The sequence below is a fragment of the Triturus cristatus genome, chromosome 2_2 (genome assembly GCF_964204655.1).
Source record: "Triturus cristatus chromosome 2_2, aTriCri1.1, whole genome shotgun sequence".
Taxonomy (NCBI): Eukaryota; Metazoa; Chordata; class Amphibia; order Caudata; family Salamandridae; genus Triturus; species Triturus cristatus.
The window spans coordinates 1,041,224,797-1,041,244,883 of NC_140582.1; the positions used below are offsets into that span (position 1 = coordinate 1,041,224,797).

At 45.6% G+C, this 20,087-nt stretch overlaps 1 protein-coding gene across 2 annotated transcripts in view; it reads right to left on the minus strand.

Moving 5' to 3' along the window:
- Window positions 1-20,087, minus strand: part of HTT (huntingtin) — a 2,065,683-nt gene that overhangs the window by 1,220,465 nt on the left and 825,131 nt on the right. For both annotated transcript variants that reach the window (XM_085642500.1, XM_085642499.1), the window contains one exon: window positions 9,548-9,750. In XM_085642500.1, coding sequence (XP_085498626.1) covers window positions 9,548-9,750 — 203 coding nt within the window. The remainder of the gene's footprint in view (window positions 1-9,547; window positions 9,751-20,087) is intronic.

Sequence of the window (20,087 nt, forward strand, 5' to 3'; positions counted from 1 at the left end):
TTATGACTCCAGCGGTATCTTGTCCAGCAATGCTGAGAAATTCTGTTTTGGCCTCGGCAAGTACGATCAGACCTGACATTGCCATCGAGATGCATACAGTTACAAATCCACTGTGACTCCACCAGCTGGTGATCACCTTGATGATACTGAGTATACCTATCCCACAGATGTGTTGTTGCCTGGTGTGCAGACAAGTGCAGTTGACCAGTCACGTTTTTCATTTGACACTAACTCAACAACATCGAGAGCTCCATCGAAAATTTCTATTTTTGCTGTTTGGTTTAATTGGCATTTTTTAATTACCCCTTGGACTTACATTTGGTTGGTGCTCATCTCTATTTTTTTGTTCATGTTGATTGGATTTGAGGTTGTCTTTTTTCATCTAGTGAATGGACATTATCTTACCGAAAGATCTGCAATTAGATTAATTGATGGAACTTTGGCACCCCACACCTCATCACACATCATGAAGAGGGACCAGAATTTTGTCAATATCACGGCCTGGCCTGTGTTAGATGGGATTGTATGGGATGCTGTAAAATTTCAAATTCATGGCCCAACAGAGGTGATTAATGTCCCCAATGTACTTCGTGTTTCTATGGGGGACGTTGTGAAACAAAACATACACTCTGATGATTGGGATGTCCAAGCCGTTGAGGCTCTTTTTTATGATTTGAAATATTATGCTGCATTTGATGCTAAAGATTTGTACTTGGACTCGGCAAATTATGCAGAGTTATTTTGTTATCAACACTATGGCAATCATTTCCTGCATAAAGCAAATGCATTTAGAAATGTGGTTGATTATACGCAAGGGGAACATTGCCCAGCTCCCATTGAAGGTAGTTCGAGCACTCTATTGAAAAAATGTACATATTTTACCGATTTTATTTGATCCAATCCTGAAGCCTTTTATTTCAAAATGAAAACTCAGTCTACTTCCAAAGTCAGACTCAAACAAAATTACTGTATTCAAAGTCTTTTATGGATCAATTAGCTATAGGGGGCTATGAAGTGTGGAAAGATACAATTGATCTTAAATCTGTTTGTTGTTCTAAGAGCTGGCAGGTGCAGGGCACAGAGGATTTACATCGTGCGTGCCTCATCCCAAACCACATGTTTTTGAATTCTACTATTTTTCAAACCACTCGCTTTGGATTGGCTACTTCTAAAAAAAACAAAAAAAAACGAATGCCTCTACGATTCCTGATCTGGGTGCTTATCCTACCTGGGAAAATCACACAGATATGTCCCTTGATGAATTGCAGTCCCTTATTACTAATACCTCCTTCAAAATTTCCATCTTGGATCCCCAAGGATGGTTATTATGGCAAAAAAGTTTGGATTCATGCCTACATCGTTTTCTGGGTCTGACCCCAGGCTATACACAGGTTAGGGTGGACCTCCGTTTGGAAACTCCCATTCTGTTACTACCTATTCAGTAGGCAAATTATGTCAAAACTGGCTTAAACATTCCACCTTAGCATCAGTTAAACTTCATTTGTCCCAATTGACTGACGATGTTGATTTGAATGATTTTGTTAGAGGCCCTGTAGGAGGAAGGTTGAAAAGATGGGTATATGCTATTTACAACGAAGTTTGGAAATTATCTCAAATTGAAGCTGCTTCTAAATTGAAGGTTCTTGATCAAGCTAATTTAGAAAACGTGCTTGCTGTCGTTGATAATAGCATTAATACTCTTTCTTCCAGAATTTACACATTAGATAATATTGTTTCATCTGTTGTGGATATTGTACAGGATGAAATGTCTGTTTTATACCATGGTCAAAATCATCTCTGTTTTTACCATTTAATCTGACTGCAAAACAACAGTTCTTGTCCATGAAGGATGCGACATATTCGTTTTACACATTGAAAAGTTGGAATCTTTATTGTTTTCTGTGGCTGAATCTAACTCGGTTGCATGGTTCATTCATGGGTTAATAACACTACTATTTCCCTTGTTTAAGTTCAGTTCATGTATATAACACTATGCCTTAGGCAGATATGAACCTGTCGCGATCACTGTCCAGGCGCGAGGGCGCAGTACATACAGGTCATTTCCTCCTTCATATCCCAGTGAAAGTAAGAACAGGCGTGAATGTGCAGCGTGTAAAAGACCACTAAGGGGCGAATGGAGTATGAGGAACTACATATCCCAGAAGCCTTCTGGATATCAAACCTTAAGTCAAATCCAGCGTTCCCGCCGTTTCGCTTCTACAAAGCCCCTCCCTTTCTCCAGATCGCGGCTTGACAAACTTTCCAGCCATTATCAGCAGAGTCACACAGGCATAAGGTGTTCCCCGCTGGAGCACCAGTTTCCTGAGCGCCGTTCGTGCAATCATCGGAGGGAGCGGAATCTGGCTATAATCTCCCGCTGCGAGGGTATCCGGACGCATTTTCCAGTTTTTTTAGGCTGCGAGGGCGAAACCTCGATTACAGACCGCAAACTCAAAGCGCCTTGCCGCGCTTGGATTATTTCAGGTATTTAGTTGTGCGGGGAAGGAAAGCCGTGCGGGGAAGGAAAGCCGCGCAGGAGCGCTCTTCCTGATCCTCGTTTTCTATGCTTTTGACCTCTTGGGATTTGTTTCGCTATTTCTCGCATTGACTGCCCAGGCGCTGTGAAGTAACAGCGGTTTGGGTATTTCTTTGAAGCAGGCGCTTCAAGCTTACGGGGCCAGTACTGTATTTTCCAAGACCCTTGTGAAACTTATAAGAGGCTGCCGGCTGAGTACAAGCTAGACTCAAGCCTCTACCCTTGTCCTGTGTGTACTGCTGCATTGTGTCAGTAGTTGGTTCTAGTCTTCATGTGTGTGTGATATAATTGGTCTTTTATATGCCATTACTCAATCACAAACTTTTTGTTTTGTTTCTTTTACTTAGTTACACAACAATGGAACTCCGTATGCTTCTGTGCTGAACCCTGAAACAGGAGTAGGACTAGGAGGAACCATCTGACCTGCAGTATTTTTTTAATTTTATCCACTTCCCTTTTCCCCGGGGTGCATAGTAGTGTGGTCATCACTCTGTGTGGGGTTGCGCCCAGGGGGGCCTTTCTGCTCATCATCGTTCCCGCTGACGATCATCCGAGGTTAGTGGCCGCTCGATTATCCAGAGCTACTGACGTCGCAACAGAACCATTGGGTAGCGCTTTTCTACATGAAGTTTGGTTGCTCTCATTCACATACAGGTGCCTGAGAGAAGGTAAAAAAGTTTATTTAAAAGGCGAGGAGTCCACTTCTACACCTGATCACTCACTAGTGTGCAAAAATATACAATTGCACGGCGCGTGTAATACCCAAGCCCCGAATTTAGCTTGCATTTTAAAGGGAAATCCAGTGCCAGCTATAACACCTACTTTCACGTTACTTGCTAACGGTAGTTATTTGCTTTTAAATAATGAAGCGTGCTATGGGATGCTAGCAGGGATTCCGTACATTGTGACTGTCTCCCAACGTGTAGTTTGCTGTAAAAATTTGCTTTTCCTGCCCCCGCATGGGAGACTAGACATGTCCACCTGGCCTTCCATACCAACCTTGAAAGCAGAGTTCAACAAGATGAGCAGAATAAGGGCTCCATTGTCCCAGAAAGAAGTCGCCCTAACTTCTTCTCATGAAACGTTTGTCCTTCACGTAGCTAACACCCGCACTGAGGTGCATGCACTTTTGAATACTGATCTCCCACTTTATTTTGGCGCTCTGATTCACACTATATTCAATGCCTCGTCAACAACTGGCTTGGTGCATTTTTTCAAAGTTGTGGGCTCCGGCCTTGTGACTTCGTTCCAAACAATATTTGGTGTGATACCGGCATTTTTTCATTCTATTTTTTCCAGCATCTTCGGCGGGTTGCCATTAATTCTCGCCTTGGCTGCCGGTGTGCTGCTGTTGATTTGTTTGCTCCAAAATGGCTGCACAATCTGTGTCACAAGACAGCCTGCTCCAGCTGTTCCAGCTTCGCAACCGGATGCTTGAATACTATGGAACGCTACGTCTGGCCACTTAGAGTGTAGTCTATGGATTATCCTTCCGGTTCTCTTACCTGCGTGCAACCTGTGTTCCATTGCCTGGATTGTTCATTTGAATAGGCTCTGGATTTGTGTCTCTCCAATACGGCGTCTCCTGCCCCGGATTATGATAGACTAAGGAGTCCCTTAGTGGCTCATGAGTTGGACTGTTCTGGTATCGGGATTATGGCATGCGCGGCTGTGCATGGAATTCTAGGGAATTGGGATATATGTGCAGCGGCACATGATTTTCTGGCACGAAGTTACCTCGAAGAACACGCAAGTTGTCCTCTGATGGTGCTAGAGGCTCTGGCTATCGAAGAACATGTATGTTCGTTTAGTTTATTACACTGGATGGCTAAATCCTTTACTGATGATAACAATGACTTCCTCTTGGAGGCTTTTGCAACATGCTGTGCCTATACGCTGATGGATTGAATTGGCAATTGTCCATCGTTAACGCGTACTGAACTCACATTTTTTAAAACTATTTTTTTCTCTCCGGGGTGGGCAGTATACCGCCCCTTCTTGGTGTTTATATTTTTTACATCACAACTGCGAACTTATCACTCCCAATTATCCGGTTTGGCAAAATACGAACTTGGTTCTGTCTCACTCGTACTTGAACTCTGCGTTCCTAAATTGCTTCCCTTTTGTTCGTGTTCCGATCAGGGGAGGGTGTAGTGAAGACAGGGTTCTGTTTGCACACACTGCTATGTTAGCATAAGCGTATTAGAAGTTTAAACGCCATTTTGCCACTTGGCCACTTTTGCACACAACACTACATGTAACTATTATTGTAAGTTAAACTGCTTGCTTTTCTTCGCATGATAACGGTCTATTTTTAACATCCCTAGACTTACACCGCAACCTTAGTCTGTACACTGTGTGCAGAAGTCTTCAAGGTCAAATAACAATGTATGCTGTTGATTCAGGTTAATTGGCCCACGCTCTAGACACAACAAGCACACAGCTGCAAATATCTGAAACTCGGGTGCCTTTAATATTGCATTGCATGCATGATTCTGGCACTCGGAGAAAAACCTTTCCATCTACAGAGAGCGTTGCTGATCCTGTGATGTGATTCACCTCAAATGATCTTGGAGGTATGGGGTTCCCCGTTCAAACCTAGAGACCTTCTATTATTATAAAACCTAGCTCCTAGCCAGGGGAGGGTGGTACACAAGGTGCTGTATAACCTGTTTCCACTATCACTGTAACATGATTTCTCCAAATGCTGATTGTTTTATCTTTAATCATTTGCCTGCTTATGTTAGCCTAAATACTGCATCTTAGAGCACGTAGTTAAAAATAAACATTTTAAACTTTTCCGTGTCTCTGATTACTCACGTTGTGGACTGGTATGAGATTAAAAATGAAAGTGTTCTTGATTCCCACCATTCCTGAGAGTACCCTAAGTCGCTTGTTCTGGGTTGTCTAATCATTTGTAGCTTTGCTGTAGAACGAAGAACGAATGAGACACTGATGCTAGTTGGGTAGGGGTTCTGGGTACTGAGGTGAGTTTTTTTTTTTTTAAATGTTTATTGGTTTTATACTACGTTACATGAGACACATACACTAGCATTATCATCACAATTGCATTTCGCACATAGGAGGACCAGCACAGTACATACTTCAATAAAGTTTTATACGTTTCACATGACTTCTACATCATTTTTATCCTCATCATACAACACAAGTATCATTACCACAGCCCTAGACGTTCGTCTGCGTCACTGATTGTGCAGCCTCCTGTATCCCACTTTAATTGTCCACCTCATCTGTACCTTTACTCTCCACATATGTTTTATACAATGCCCAGAAGTGGGGGGCCCCTCAACCAGCATATTGCTACACACCGCTTTGCTAATAACAAGCCCATATCAAACTCCGTTACTGAGGTGAGTTTTTTTGGTACACCACAATTCACTGAGGTCCCGGTTTCCTGTGCATAGTCCTGTGCATGAGCAGAATCCCCGCAACAGATGGATGGTAAAAAGGCTTTCAATGCCAATCGGATCACCCAAAGCTCCAACAGGGTGATATGGAGCCTAGTTTCCGCCGGAGACCAGAGTCCTCTGATCTCCACCTCCCCCAGATGACCGCCCATCCCAGAACAGATGCATCAGTCACTACTGCGAGATTTGGGCGGGGAAAGGAGAGGGATCAATTGCGGTTTGTTAACCACCACTGCAGACCTTATGTAGTTCCCTCAGAGATCTGGACCATGTCGGAGTAATTTCCCTGATGCAGAGCCCACTGGAACTTCCAAGTCCCACTGCAGAGCCCACATATGCCACCATGCATGTGGCACCAGCAGGATGCAGGAAGCCATGAAAATCAGCAGCCTCAGAGTCCGTCTCACCAAAATCCAGGATAGGTGCTGAAACATCGGTATTATAACCTGAAGATCCTGGACGGTAGGCCCGAAACTGCAGGGTGTCCAGAACAGCTCCAACTGAAAAGAGCATCTGAGAGAGTCAGGTGAGACTTTAGCACGTTGCTTGGGAATCCCAGCAAATACAAAAGGTCCACCGTAGTCTGAAGGTGGGAGACGACGCCCTGGGATGAGCCTTGGGTAGCCAGTTGTCAAGATAAGGGAAGACTGACACCCCTGGATCTCTGCAAATGAGATGCAGCCACCACCATCACCTTGGTGAACACCCAAGGGGCACTGGTGAGGCCAAAAGGGAACACAGCAAACTGAAAGTGCTTGTGGCCCACTTTGGGCACTGGTGAGGCCAAAAGGCAACACAGCAAACAAAGTGCTTGTGGCCACTTTGAACCGTAGGTAATGCCTGTGGGCAGGCAGGACGGAAATTTGCAGTATGTGTCCTGCTACTCCTTTACTATCTAGTCTCCAGAGTCCAGGGCAGACAAGACTTGAGCGAGCGTGAGCATTTTGAACTTCTCCTTCTTGAGGAAGAAGTTGCGAGGGCGCAGCTCTAGAATAGGACAAAGTCCTTCGTCCTTCTGGGACACCAGAAAGTAGCAGGAATAGCAACCACGACTTACTTCTGGCGTCAGAACCCTCTCTATGGCTCCCTTGGCCAAGAGAGCGGTAGCTTTCTGGCAGAAGAAGGAGAGATGGTTTTCTGTCAATCTGACGCAAACAGGTGACATGGGTTGCAGAGTAGTCTCAAAGGGGAGGGAGCAGCCCCTCTGGACAATCTGCAGAACCCATTGGTCTGATGTGATAGACCAAAACATGGGGCAGGTGTTGGCAGTTCCTGCCATCCACAGGGATCAGACTATAATGATTTGGAGGCTGTGGCTGTCTGGGTGGGGTGGATTGGACTGGCCAAACCTCTGGCAGCCCGACCCAGAAGGTCTGTGGCCACTGCGTCCGCAGCCATGCAGAAGCTTGCGCGCAGTGGTGGCTGGGCGGATATAGACACTTCTGGAAGCCCCTTCCGTGGCCACAAAGGGAGCGAAAGGTGGATTTGTGGTGGCGAGGGCCATGGAGGGGCCCAAGGACCTGGCTGGAGACCTGATGTCCTTAAAGCGCTCCAGCGCTGAATCCGCTTCGTCTCTGAAGGACTAGTCCATAAGCGATGCTTGTACATCCCCAGACAAGCCAGTTGTCCTCAGCCAGGTGTGGCGGCGGAAGGCAACCATCTATAAAATTGCTCTGCCCAGCGAGTCGGTGGTATACAGTCCACATCAGATGGTGAACCTGGCTGCATATCTCACGTCAGCAGCAGCCTGAGAGAGGATGGCCCAGGTCTTCTTCAGGACCGTTTGCAGCACCTGTGCCACTGTATCCCACAAAGCAAGGGAGCAACTGCTGGTGGAAGAAAACATCTTCTTCCCTAAGGAGTCCAGCCTCTTGGATTACCCACCTGGGGGGTGCGGTAAAGAATGCACCATGGAAGATGGAGGCTTGGCCCAGCAATCTTTCCAGTGTCAGGTTTTGTGTGAGGAAGATGGGGTCCCCTGGATGGGTGGTGGCAGGGCACAATCGTGTCAGGCTTCGACCAGGTTCCAAGCAGGGCGTCAGTAATGGCTTCATAAAAAGGGAGAAGTGGTTCCAAGGGGTGCACTCGCAGCTAAAGCACCTCCGTCAAGACATTTGTCGTGACAGCCACTGAGGGCAGGCTAAGATCCAGGAGCCTCAGCCGCCCTTCGAACCATCACTGCAAAGGCCGCTCCCACCTCTGTAGCTACCGTAGTGGGTGAAAGCATGCCAGTATCTGGTGAAGAGTCGAATCCACTGGCCTCCGCCAAGTCCTCACACCAATCCATCAGAGGATTTAGGGACTGGTATTCCTTGGGTCCAAAGATCCCTCCCAAGCCTCTCCGAGTCCTAGCCCATAGGAATAGGGGTTAGGCTCTGGCCTTGAAGGCAAGCCTCCAGTTGGCGCAGGAGTCAGACGACGCTCCTCTGCCTCCGTGTCGGAGATCAGAATGGGGCAGGCGGCACCGTTAACGTCAGTATCAGGGCCGGCGCTGGGAAAGGTAGAAGTGTTATGACCGGTGCCAGTCCAGATCCATCTCTGGATCCAAGGGGCCCAACTGGTGCCAGAGCTGCTGGCATCAAACCAGTGGGTGCCCCTCCAAGACCCGCCGGCAGGAGCGAGATGCTCAAATATCAGGCACAAGGCCATATAAAACTCATGGAGGTGAGTGGGGGTTCGCTCTGTCTCCCAGAAACTCAGGAAATCGCTGAACGGCAGGCAATGGTTTAACTGTGGAGCCAAACCTCAAATGTCCATGCTCCCTTGTTTAGTCAGCCTACGGACAAGGTGAAGTCGAAAACCTCTTCGACTTCTTGGTTTTCTCTACCCGAGTGCCCCAACGACTTGGAGTGCAATGAGGTACCTCCCTCACGAGCGGGAATGAGAGCTTTTAGGCATCGTTCATCAGGTGGCAAGGAGTTTGAGGGATCGTGTCCTCAAGGCTTTGGGGTGCACAGCATGGCAATCGGCACAGGTCTTCGAGTCATGGTTGCCTTCCAAGCACCTAAGGCAAACAAGATACAGGTAGTCACCGACATCTGTCGATGGCAGGCGCCACAGGGCTTTAAGCCCCTTCCTAGTGGACATCTCTGCCACACCAGGAGAAGACCTCTCAAAAAAGCTTTGACTAAAAGTCAAAAAAACACAGTCAGAAAGTGACTGAAGGGGTAGCTCTCTCTGGATCTGCACTGACTGGCACAGAAAGAAAAGAACTGACATCAGCACACTGGGGTGACACCTATATAGGCTCCGCACACATCACATCCAGGGCGGACGATGCCGACGACACCACATAGAGTCGATCGACGCCACCTACCAGCGCGCAGCGTTACTACTCATGAAAACATTTGACTCAGTCTGATGCCTGGGAATAAGTCTAAGGTGAAGAATATGCAGATAGAAGTCTCTACCAGATGTATATATACATTAGGTGTGTGTCCTGGACACATCTTTTCATACATATGAATCATGAGGACAGCCAAGTTGGTATTATAAGTATAATACAAAGATTAAGCTTTTACTAAGATATTAGGGTTAAAAGGGGAGAAACATATATATTTGTATAAATTACAAATTATCATACCTTAACAGCTGGGCCTGGAGCTACATCATCAATCACATGGGCGCAGATGTTGATAACTTTCATCAAATGGAAAAACAATTGTTCTACCATGGCAACAAGAGTCCGATCCCCCAGAGCGGGCCATGGCTCCTCCTGCTTATTGGCTGCTCCATTTGTTTCTTCTTCAGCATTCCATGGATTTTTTAAACACTTTGGCGCAGTAGCTGTAAGAATGTAAAGTTTGTAACTTTTGAAATAAGGTAAATGGATTTCTATGTGATATGAATACTTTTAGAGCTACACAAAGTAACTTTCTATTGTCCACAAAAGGAAAATGCTACTTACCGAGTATGCAGCTGTTCTTGGCATGTAGAGCTGTAGATTCACATGCTTTGCACAGCCTGCCATCTAGTATTGGGTCTGGATGTTTGTACTTTGTTTTTCTTCGAAGAAGTCTTTTCCAGTCACAAGGTACATGACTCCTCCTTTCTGTGATAGTGCGCATGGTCATCAACTCCATTCTTAGATTATTTTCCCGCAGAGGGTGATAATGGAGTTAGCAAGCGTAGCAGAATAGGTTTGTCCATGTGTATGTATCTAAGCAAGATATCACTGCAACAGGTATAGGTACCCGGGGAGGCGCATGTGAATCTACAGCTCTACATGCCAAGAACAGATGTATACTGGGTAAGTAGCATTTTCCGTTTGAGGCATGTGAGCTGTAGATCACATGCTTTGCATAGACTAAATAGCACTAATCTCCCAAAGCGGTGGCTAACCTGTAGCTGTTGCAGAGTTTCGAAAGAGTGTACGTAAAACTGCCTGACCCACACTAGCTTACTGTCTTGCTAACACATTTACACAATAGGATTTTTGGAATGTGTGAGGTGTGGACCATGTTGCAGCTTTGCAGATGTCATCAATGGGGATATTTCCTAAGAAAGCTATAGAAGCCCCTAGTTTGCAAAGGTGTGCGCTCTAGGGGGAATTGTTTTTGGTTTTGCATAGCATGTATGAATGCATTTGACTATCCATCGTGCAATACCTGATTCTGAGATGGGATTGCAATTATGAGGTGAGGCAAAAGCCACAAAGTTGTTTAGTCTTAAGGAAAGGTTTTGTCCTTTCTATATAATAGAGTAATGCTCTTTTAACGTCTAAAGTGTATAGAGCACGTTCTGCCACAGAACCTGGTTGAGGGAAGAACACCGGCAACTCAACAGGTTGATATGGAAGGCAGAAATCACCTTGGGTAGAAATTTAGAATTAGTCCGAAGAACCACTTTGTTTTGGTGTACTTGTAAAAATGGTTCCTCTATGGTTAGTGCCTGAAGCTCACCTACTCTCCTCAGTGATGTAATATCTATGATGAAAGCAACTTTCCAAGTGAGAAATTGCAGCTCACATTTGTGGAATGGCTTAAAGGGTGGAACCATCAGTCTGGTGAGGACAATATTGAGATGCCACAGTGGGGAGGTGGAAGTCTTGGTAGAATGACTCTTGAGTCCTTCCATAAATGGGTTAGTAACAGGCACTTAGAAGAGAGACAGATATTGTCTATTTTGAAGGTATGCAGCTATTGCAGCAAGATGTAAGCGTATGGATGTGTACGCTAAATTTGAACGCTGTATATGCAGTAAATAGCAGATGTTCTGAACTGAAGCATCAAGCGGGTTTTTTGATTGTTATTACAATAAATAACAAACCGCTTCCACTTTGCTGCATAGCAAGCCCTTGTAGTAGGACGTCTAGCCTCCTTGAAAATGTTCATGCAGTCTGGCGGAAGATTAAGGTAGCCAAACTCTATGACTTCAGGTGCCAGATCGCAAGGTTGAGATGAACAGGATCGGGATGTCTTATCTCTCCACGGCTCTGCGTGAGGAGATTGGGTGTAAGATGTAGTTTTCGGTGACGGACTACTGAGAGCTCCAACAGGGTGGTGAACCACGGTTGACGGGCCCATGTGGGAGCAACTAGGATTAGTGTCAGGGACGCCTGCCTGAGCTTCCAAACCACTAGAGGAATGAGTGGGAGAGGTGAAAAAGCGTAGAGAAATATCCCTGACCAGTTTATCTATAGTGCATTGCCTCTGGACAATGGGTGTGAATACCTGGAGGCGAAGCTTGGGTATTTTGCGGTTTGGTGCGTGGCGATTAGATCTATGTCTGGGAAGTCCCACATCTGGAAGAATGGGAGTAGAACTCAAGGGTGGAGTTCCCACTCATGGATCTGTTGTCTCTGTCTGCTGAGCAGATCTGCGATTTGATGGTCTACTCCTGGAAGGTGTTCTGCGGGGAGATACATTTTGTGACGTACGGCCCCCCTCCAGATGGTCTGTGCTAGCTGTGACAGCTGGAGAGAGTGTGTTTCCCCGTTTCTATATGTAATACATTGCTGTCATGTTGTCTGTGCATATCAGGACAGCTTTGCCTACCAGGTGAACTTGAAAGGCTTTGAGCACTAGAAATATTGCTAGAAGCTCTAGATGATTTATGTGAAGCTGCTTTTGCTACAGGCTTCACATGCCCTGAATTGTGTGAGTTTGGAGATGCGCTCCCCAACCAGTGAGCGATGCGTCTGCTGTTAGCACTGTCTGTGGAATCGGGTCGATGAAGGGCCGCCCTTTGGAAAGGTTGTGTGGATTCCACCACTTCAGAGAGCGATGAATGCGGCCGTCTACCAACACTAGATCTGATAACTAACCATGAGACTGATTCCACTGACGTGCTAATGCATTCCTGAAGGGGACGCATTTGAAGTCTTGCATAGGGGACTATTAGGATGCAAGACACCATCATTCCTAGTAACTGCATGAACACTTGAGCTGGTAATGAGTGTTGAGGCTGGAACTGGCAAAGTAGAATTTGAATGTTGCGGATTCTGGCCGGATTGGGATAGGCCAGAGCCTTTTGTATATCTAGAATGGCTCCCAAATACGCTTGTATGTTGGAGGGTTGGAGATGGGACAGATTTACTGTGAATCCAAGATCGTGGAGCAGCTGCTCTGTTGTGTATGTTGTAGACCGTATGCTTGCGAGCTGGCTTTTATGAGCCAGTCGTCTAAATATGGGAAGACGTGAATGTGTTGTCTTCGCAAATGAGCTGCGACTACTGCCAGGAATTTGGTGAAAACCGCGGGAGCAGTTGTAACTCCGAATGGGAGTACTTTGAATTGGTAATGTTGCCCCGCTATCACAAACCTGAGGTATTTGCAGTGAGCGGGGTGTAACGGGATGTGGAAGTAGGCATCCTTTAAATTCAAAGTGGACAGAAAGTCGCCTTGCTGAAGGAGCGGGAATACTTGTTGGAGTGTCACCATATGAAAGTGATCCGATTGGATGTATAGCTTGAGGTCTCGGAGGTCTAGTATAGGCCTGAGAGAGCCGTCTTTTTGGGGAATTAAGAAGTACAGGGAGTAGACACCAGCCCCTCGATATTGGAATGGGACTGGTTCTATAGCTCCTTTTTGTAACAGAGAGAGAACTTCTGTTTTGAGACGGATGAGATGTTCTTGTGACAGTGTGTGTGATCTTGGAGGAATGTTTGGGGCAGTGTCTAAGTTCCAGGCAATAACCATATAGGATAATTTGTAGAACCCATCTGTCTGAGGTGATTGTATTCCGGACGGGTAGAAATTGGGAGACACGTCCCCCGACAAGAGTGGAATGATCGGGGGGTAGGGGAGGGAAGTCACTGTTTGATATTGGCAGGGGAAGTGATTGTTGAGTTGCCACTGCCTCTTCCCTTGCCGTTGTTCCCTCTAAATCCTCCCCTAAAGTAACCTCTTGACAAGGATGGTTGATTATTGCCCTTGTAAGAAGAGGAGGGATTTTCTGATGAAGTGGTTTTGGAGCCACCCCTGTAAAAAGAGCGACGAAAGGATCCCCGATTGGAAGGGAGTTGCAAAACCCCCATGGATTTTGCGACCTCAGTGCCTTTTTCCATCTTCTCTAGAGAAGTGTCCACTATAAGAGGTGCCCTTTCTCATAGGGTTGGTTCAAAATAGAGGCTTGGACCTCTGGTTTGAACCCTGAAATGTCTGCGTAGCTATACACTGGTGTTATATTGCACGGGTTGCTGTGTCTGCTGCATCTAAGGCGCACCTAATAGAAGTATTGGTAATTAATTTCCCCTCCTGAATTAGGACATTGGCTTTAGTTTTGTGCTCGTCGGGTAAAAACTGCATTAACTTTTCTAGCTCATCATAATGAGCTCCATAGTAGCGAGCTAAGAGAGCTTGCGCATTTGCAATTTGCCAGTGATTGGCTGCTTGGGATGCTATTCTTTTGCCCGAGGCATCAATTAATTTTGACTGCTTATCAGGAGGAGGGGCATCTCCTGTAATTTGTGAGTTTGCTCTTTTGCGAGCGTTAGAGACTACAAGGGAATCTAATGGTAGTTGACCCTTAATGTAAGTGGGGTCAGTAGGTGCTGGCTTTTACTTCTCAATCTGGGCGTAATAATTTTTGCCCACACGGGGTCTTTCGTCAGTATGTTTAAGGATTTCCCTAAGCTTAGGTAGTGTCTATGTTGATCTCAAAGAGGAACTCAAATAGAAAATCCTCTTCAAAAGCCTCTTTGTGTAATTTTATCCCATGGTATTGAACAGCTCTATTAAGTAGCTCTATATACCCTATGTTGTCATCAGGTGGTAAGGGTTTGGAAGGGTATGGATCTGGATCATTGTCTGTGATCTGATCTGTATTATAGTCTTCTCAGGGATCATTAATGTCATGTGGCCTATCTTCATACCCATCCCCTTCATCTTGTGGATTAGGTTATTGAGGTTGTGGGGAATTTGTGAGTTTAATGAACAAATTTGTGTCAATGGGTCAAGGAGGTGTAATGGGATGAAGAGATGGATTAGTACCTACATTCTTGCATTTTAAAGGAATGTGGTAGTCCTCTTGTAAGACCATTTTCCTTTTCTCTGGCAGGTTCACATGAATATGTCCAGTGTCTGGAAGGATAACTAGTTCTTTTTGTTTGGGATCCGTATTTGCAGGTGGAACGTCTAAATGAGGCTCTATGGATGGAACAGTCTTTTTCCCTTTGGGCGCCATACTTTTCGGCATCGAAGGTTTCGGTTACGAAGATTTACTTTTTGTTAGCATGGGAACGGCCACGACGACGTGCTTCGATTTTGATCTCGAAGGTTTTGGTTCGGCATAGGGCAGACTCGATCCCGAGCCGGAAGGCTTCAATTTGAGTTTCGTGCCAGGCCGGGCGGTGGGGCATTCGACACTTTCTTGGTGCCGGCTTGGCCCGAGGGCAGAGGAAGGACCGGAGCCTTTTTCTTCGACAAGTGTTGGGGCAGGGAGGGTGTCTGTACTCACGGTACGTTGACCCGTGTCACTTGCTCTTGTTCTTCCATGTCTGAGTTGGCTTCGGACACGGAGATGTGTTCCAGTTCTTTTTCGGATCCTTCTGCATGGAATTCTTCCTGGTCAGGATCTTCACCGAAGATGTCCGGTGCGGAGCCACTTTGTTGGTGCATTTCATGACGTCGAGCCCGGCGGTCACAGAGCTTCTTCTTGGATCAAAACGATCGGTACGAGTTGCAGTCTTGTTCGTTGTGTTTCAGTGAGAGACAAAGATTGCACACTTCGTACAAGTCGGTGCACGTTAACTTAGCGCGAGACCCGGGTCAGAATTTGAATGGAGTCTGTTCCATAGACTGCTAGCTAACCGACACAGGTATGCCTAACGGCCCTCCACGAATCTTCCGATCAAAGACTTTGACTCGAAACAATATGTGGAGAATGGGAAACGCGATCGGCAAACAATACCGTCGAGGGTAGTGGGTTGCGCATCGAGGGGAGCCCAAGAAACAGTATTGAACCAGAGCGCCGCAATTCACATCCGAACCCGATGGCGGAAAAAAACAATCTAACAATGGAGTCGATACCCATGCGCACTATCACCGAAAGGAGTAGTCACCTACCTCGTGACTTGAAAAGACTTCTTCGAAGAAAAACAAAGTGTAAACATCTGGACCCAACGCTAGATGGCAGGCTGTGCAAACCATGTGTTGTACAGCTCACATGCCTCAAACCTAGATTTACCTTTTTAAGCCTGTCAGGAAGTCACAAAGGGATTCCTGGCAGGCACAAACCCAAACATTTGTGTGAAGATCTCCATATTCATAAATCTCAATCAGGAATTTGGAAGTGGGTGCTCCAAGGTATTGTTTGCATTGGAAGTTTGTAGGCATTCACAAATTCTTCCCTGTTCCCTTTCCACTCATGAAGGGTCATAACATTGCCCCAATACAAGGACTTGTGTAGCTCCCTTTTCAGGGTGGGATGGAATAGGATCATACCCAGATGTCCTGGGGTACCTGGGTGAAGCGCTTTTACAAAATAGAAAAATATTTTCCCTTTAGAGAAAAGAATTTCTTTGTACATGGGATCCTATTCCCCTTGTGAAGAGTCCTATGTTATGGAAAACTCCATACAACAGGAACAGGATTCTACTTTGAATGCCACATGATCATCCCAGGAGTTTGCTTGGAAATCTGTGCTTGTTGAGGGGGGCTCTTTGCCGAAGTCTTTTAAAATAATGCAACCCATCCAGATTCACTCCCTCGAGGGACCCGTTGGGCATTACAATGTCGTGAGTGGAGACAGGGCTCCTTTAGAAATTCAAATAGGCCTTTTACAACCAGGGAGTTGTTTATTAGTCTTCCAGAATACTGCCATTTGGTAGATGACCGGTGAGAGAGGCGGACTACAGACTTGTGCAGAGGTGATGAAACCTTTTGCATTTACCAGATTACTCTTTCGTATGCGGATGACAGCCAGGTGCAGAAACCTCACAACTTTTTCTGCCTCTGCTGTGGGTATACCCTGATATGAGAAGCATCACTCTACATAAATTGATTACCTTTGGGATAAAGTATGCTCCTATCACTTTCCAGCACCTGCTGAACCAAGTTCTGTCGGTGCTAGAAGGATTCTGTGTAGCATATGTGGATGACATTGCTGTGTGTAGCAATTTATGGGAAGATCACCTGAACCACATACAACAGGTGTTATTCAGAATGCAGTGGGAAAAACTGACCGTCATGCAACCAAGTGTCAGGTGGGGCAGTCAAATTTAGTTAACCTTGGCCATCAGGTGGGTAACAAGATTAGCCCATTGGATGCCAGATACTGTATTTGAGTGGGGTGAGCCACCACCCATACACAAGTGAGAGCATTTTTAGTACTCACTGGTTATTACAAGACCTTTGTGGCTAACTGTGGGGCTATAGTTGCCCCCAGACAGCTCTGACATCCAAAAAGCAGTCCAAAAAGAGGATATGGACTGAGTAATGCCACAAAGTTTTGAGTACCTAAAAGAGAGCTCTATGCGATGCACCTGTACTGAAGGCCACTAACTTCAGTCAATCCTTCATTGTACAAAAAGACACCTCAGATAATGGAGTTGAAGCAGTTCTTCCTCATCTCGATGACAAGAGTGTGTCCAGTGGTCGTTATTAATCGTAGGTTACTTAGAAGAGGTGGGTGGCCACTGAGAAAAAAATGCTTTGCCAAAGTGTGGGCTTTGAGATAGTTCTGACCACATAGGTTTGATACTAAACTTGTAGTACAAACAGATCACAAACCACTCTGGCGGTTAAAGTCAATAAAGGGTGACAAACCCAAATTGCTAAGATGGTCTATCTTGTTACAAGATTTAGATTTTACAATTGCGTACAAAGATTTGAGGAAATCTTTTGCATTTCCCAGATTACTCCATCATAGGGTTGATCACAGCCAGGTGGAGACTACCCTGGTGTGAGAAGCATCACTGTACACAATGTCTTTGTCTGGAAAGCAATCTGAAAATAACATTTGAAAGCAGACCCACCGTAAACCAGTTCTACAGCTGCAGACAGTGAATACCCACCTTTGATCAGAGTTTAGTTTATAACGTAGGACCTCATTACCCTACTTATTATTTCAGTTCCAAGTCATTTATGGCCAAGCAGGGAGAAGGGGGTTGTGGCTAGCTACTTAAGATGGAACCATGCGGGCCCAGGCTTAGTGTGTTGAGGCCGAGTCCGTCGCTATACCGCCAGAGCCCTAGCAAGGCGGCACCCAGCCCTATCCAGGCCCACACTGTGGAAGCAGACATGGCCTGTGCCTGAGAGCCCTTGCCTCCCTGGATTGGGTTTCGATTTCTGTGGAGGTGGATGCTCCTCCTTCTGGGGACTGGGAACTCTACGAGGAGGTGCCTTGAGGCGGACGCCCTAACCATGCTCTGAGGGTCAGATACAGTGAGTGTTGGTGAGTGTAAGCGGAAATTACCTTTATGTTTTTTAGGGGTTGAAACGTCGACAAATTTGTTATTTTATGTCAAACACAGGCAACAGAGATCGTGTACCTGTTATGATTTGCTTTATATGCTTTTGCCAAAAATGTGGTGGGTTAGGTCCAAAAAATCTTTGGATGTATGTAAAGCACATTACCTTCCCCTTCCTTTACACCATCACACAACCATTCCCGAACACTTACCCCTCCCCTTCTGAGCACCAATTTTATGGTTTAATTTCGGACATTAATTGTCATACATGTTTGATTCACTCATACCATTTTCCCATTTTGTGATGAAATTATATCACATTCATTTATTGATCTCTTATGGTGATGTCAGAATTGTTTCTTTCTAATACATGCTTAAGTTTGCTGTTATGTCGAAGTGCAATTGATTGCCACTGTGACCATTCTTTTGTTGTATCATATAATAACCGGATCCAGTGGTCTCACGGGTCTCCCTATTGATATATAACTCTCTAAGGGCAGGTGGTACCTGCGAGGGTATTGTTCACGTTTTTATTTGATTTAATATGTCAGAGAACGAAACACTCTCCTACACTGAGAAATACATTAATATGCTAATTCAGGGTCAATCCAATACCCTTTTTCTCTCAACCAACACCCCCAACATAGATGTCTCTTATATGAGAAAATCAGCGAATCAGAGAGGATTGAAAAGAAATTAGTCAGGACTAGACTACATGGCCACCTTCTTACAAAATATTTACAGGCAAATATTATACCAGTGGGACTACAAGTCAAGAACGAGCCAGCAATCTTTGTTGATATACCAAAGTTTAAAGAGGGCTCAGTCATGTGGCTAATACCTGCTTGCGCCACTGGATGGTGCTTGGCATAGAAATCGCGTTGGAACAAGTTGAAAAATGACTTAAAGAAATCACCGATCTTAAGCAGGAAATCTCCAAAGACTCTGCCCTAGCCAATACAAAGGAAGCTCTAGAACGTCTAGAGAAAACTGTTAAGGAATTTGACATCAACACACAGGCCAAAAAACTGGACAAACTATCCAAGGATATTCGTTTTTATGATAAAAAAACATACATATCCGTACCTACAAGAGGACTACTTCAAACAAGATTCACAAGGCAGGTTTGCCAACAGAGGTCAAGGAGGTTACAGAGGAAACAGACAGTTTACAACCTTTACAGAAACCTCTGGATCCAACAGAACTGGTAGTGAAAGTGACCAACCAGGCCCAAGTGCAGGATATCAATACCAGGACGGTTGGCACGAACCACAATCAGGTCCATCTTTTTTTAGAAGATGCACAATGGAGACTGCCCAGAGGGAGAAACTACAATTGGAACAGGGGGCAACCCCGAGGCCCTCCACAGCTAGGCCAGAACTGGGAAGGCGAGAGACAACGAGGCCAGCACCAGAAGCAGGTGCGGTTTCCCCAGGAGAACCATGACGAGATCCAGATGCGACGTCGGGTCTACAGGTGGTAGCCAGAAGAAACCTGATCATCAACTTGTCCTCCCACAAGCTAGGTGGTAGCCAGAAGAAACCCGATCATCAACCTGTCCTCCTACGAGCTTACGAATGATGAGACCAAGGTCTTGAGCAAGGGCCTTTCCTATGTACCTACTACCTACCCGAACAAATTTAACATCAAAGCGGAACTTCATAGGTTTTTTCTGAAAAATCAAGCTGAGCTATTATTTCAGACATTTGCCATCTCTGCCATCGACATCCCACACGGACCTTAGGATTCCTTCGACATTTATGCCACCAAGCCATATGATGTCTCACAGGATTATGGCATATGAGAGTACGGTACTCAAAGATGCATTGAAGGCATGCGCCACCAAGCATTATGTCTGACACAATGTCACTGCCGGAGAGCGAAAGGCGCTCAAATCCCTTACAAACAACAGATCAATTGTTATTAAGCCGGACGACAAGGGTGAAGTGATTGTAGTACAAGACCACCCATGATTACAAGAAGGAGCTATATTTCCAATTGAGAGATGGGGTCAGCTACACAAGGCTCAATACGGCCCCAACCAAGGATATCAGCAAACTGGCCTCAAAGATTACGAAGTCTGGAAAAGAATCTGGGTTCCGATCTGATTCGGATTTTAATTATCTGAACAAGCGGCAGCCACGTCTCCCCACCATCTACACCTTAACAAAGGTACATAAAAATCTAGAACAACCACCGGGACGACCAATTGTGTCTAGATGCGGTTCGGTACTAAAACCCCTCTGCAAATTTGTGGATTTCTTTTTAAAAC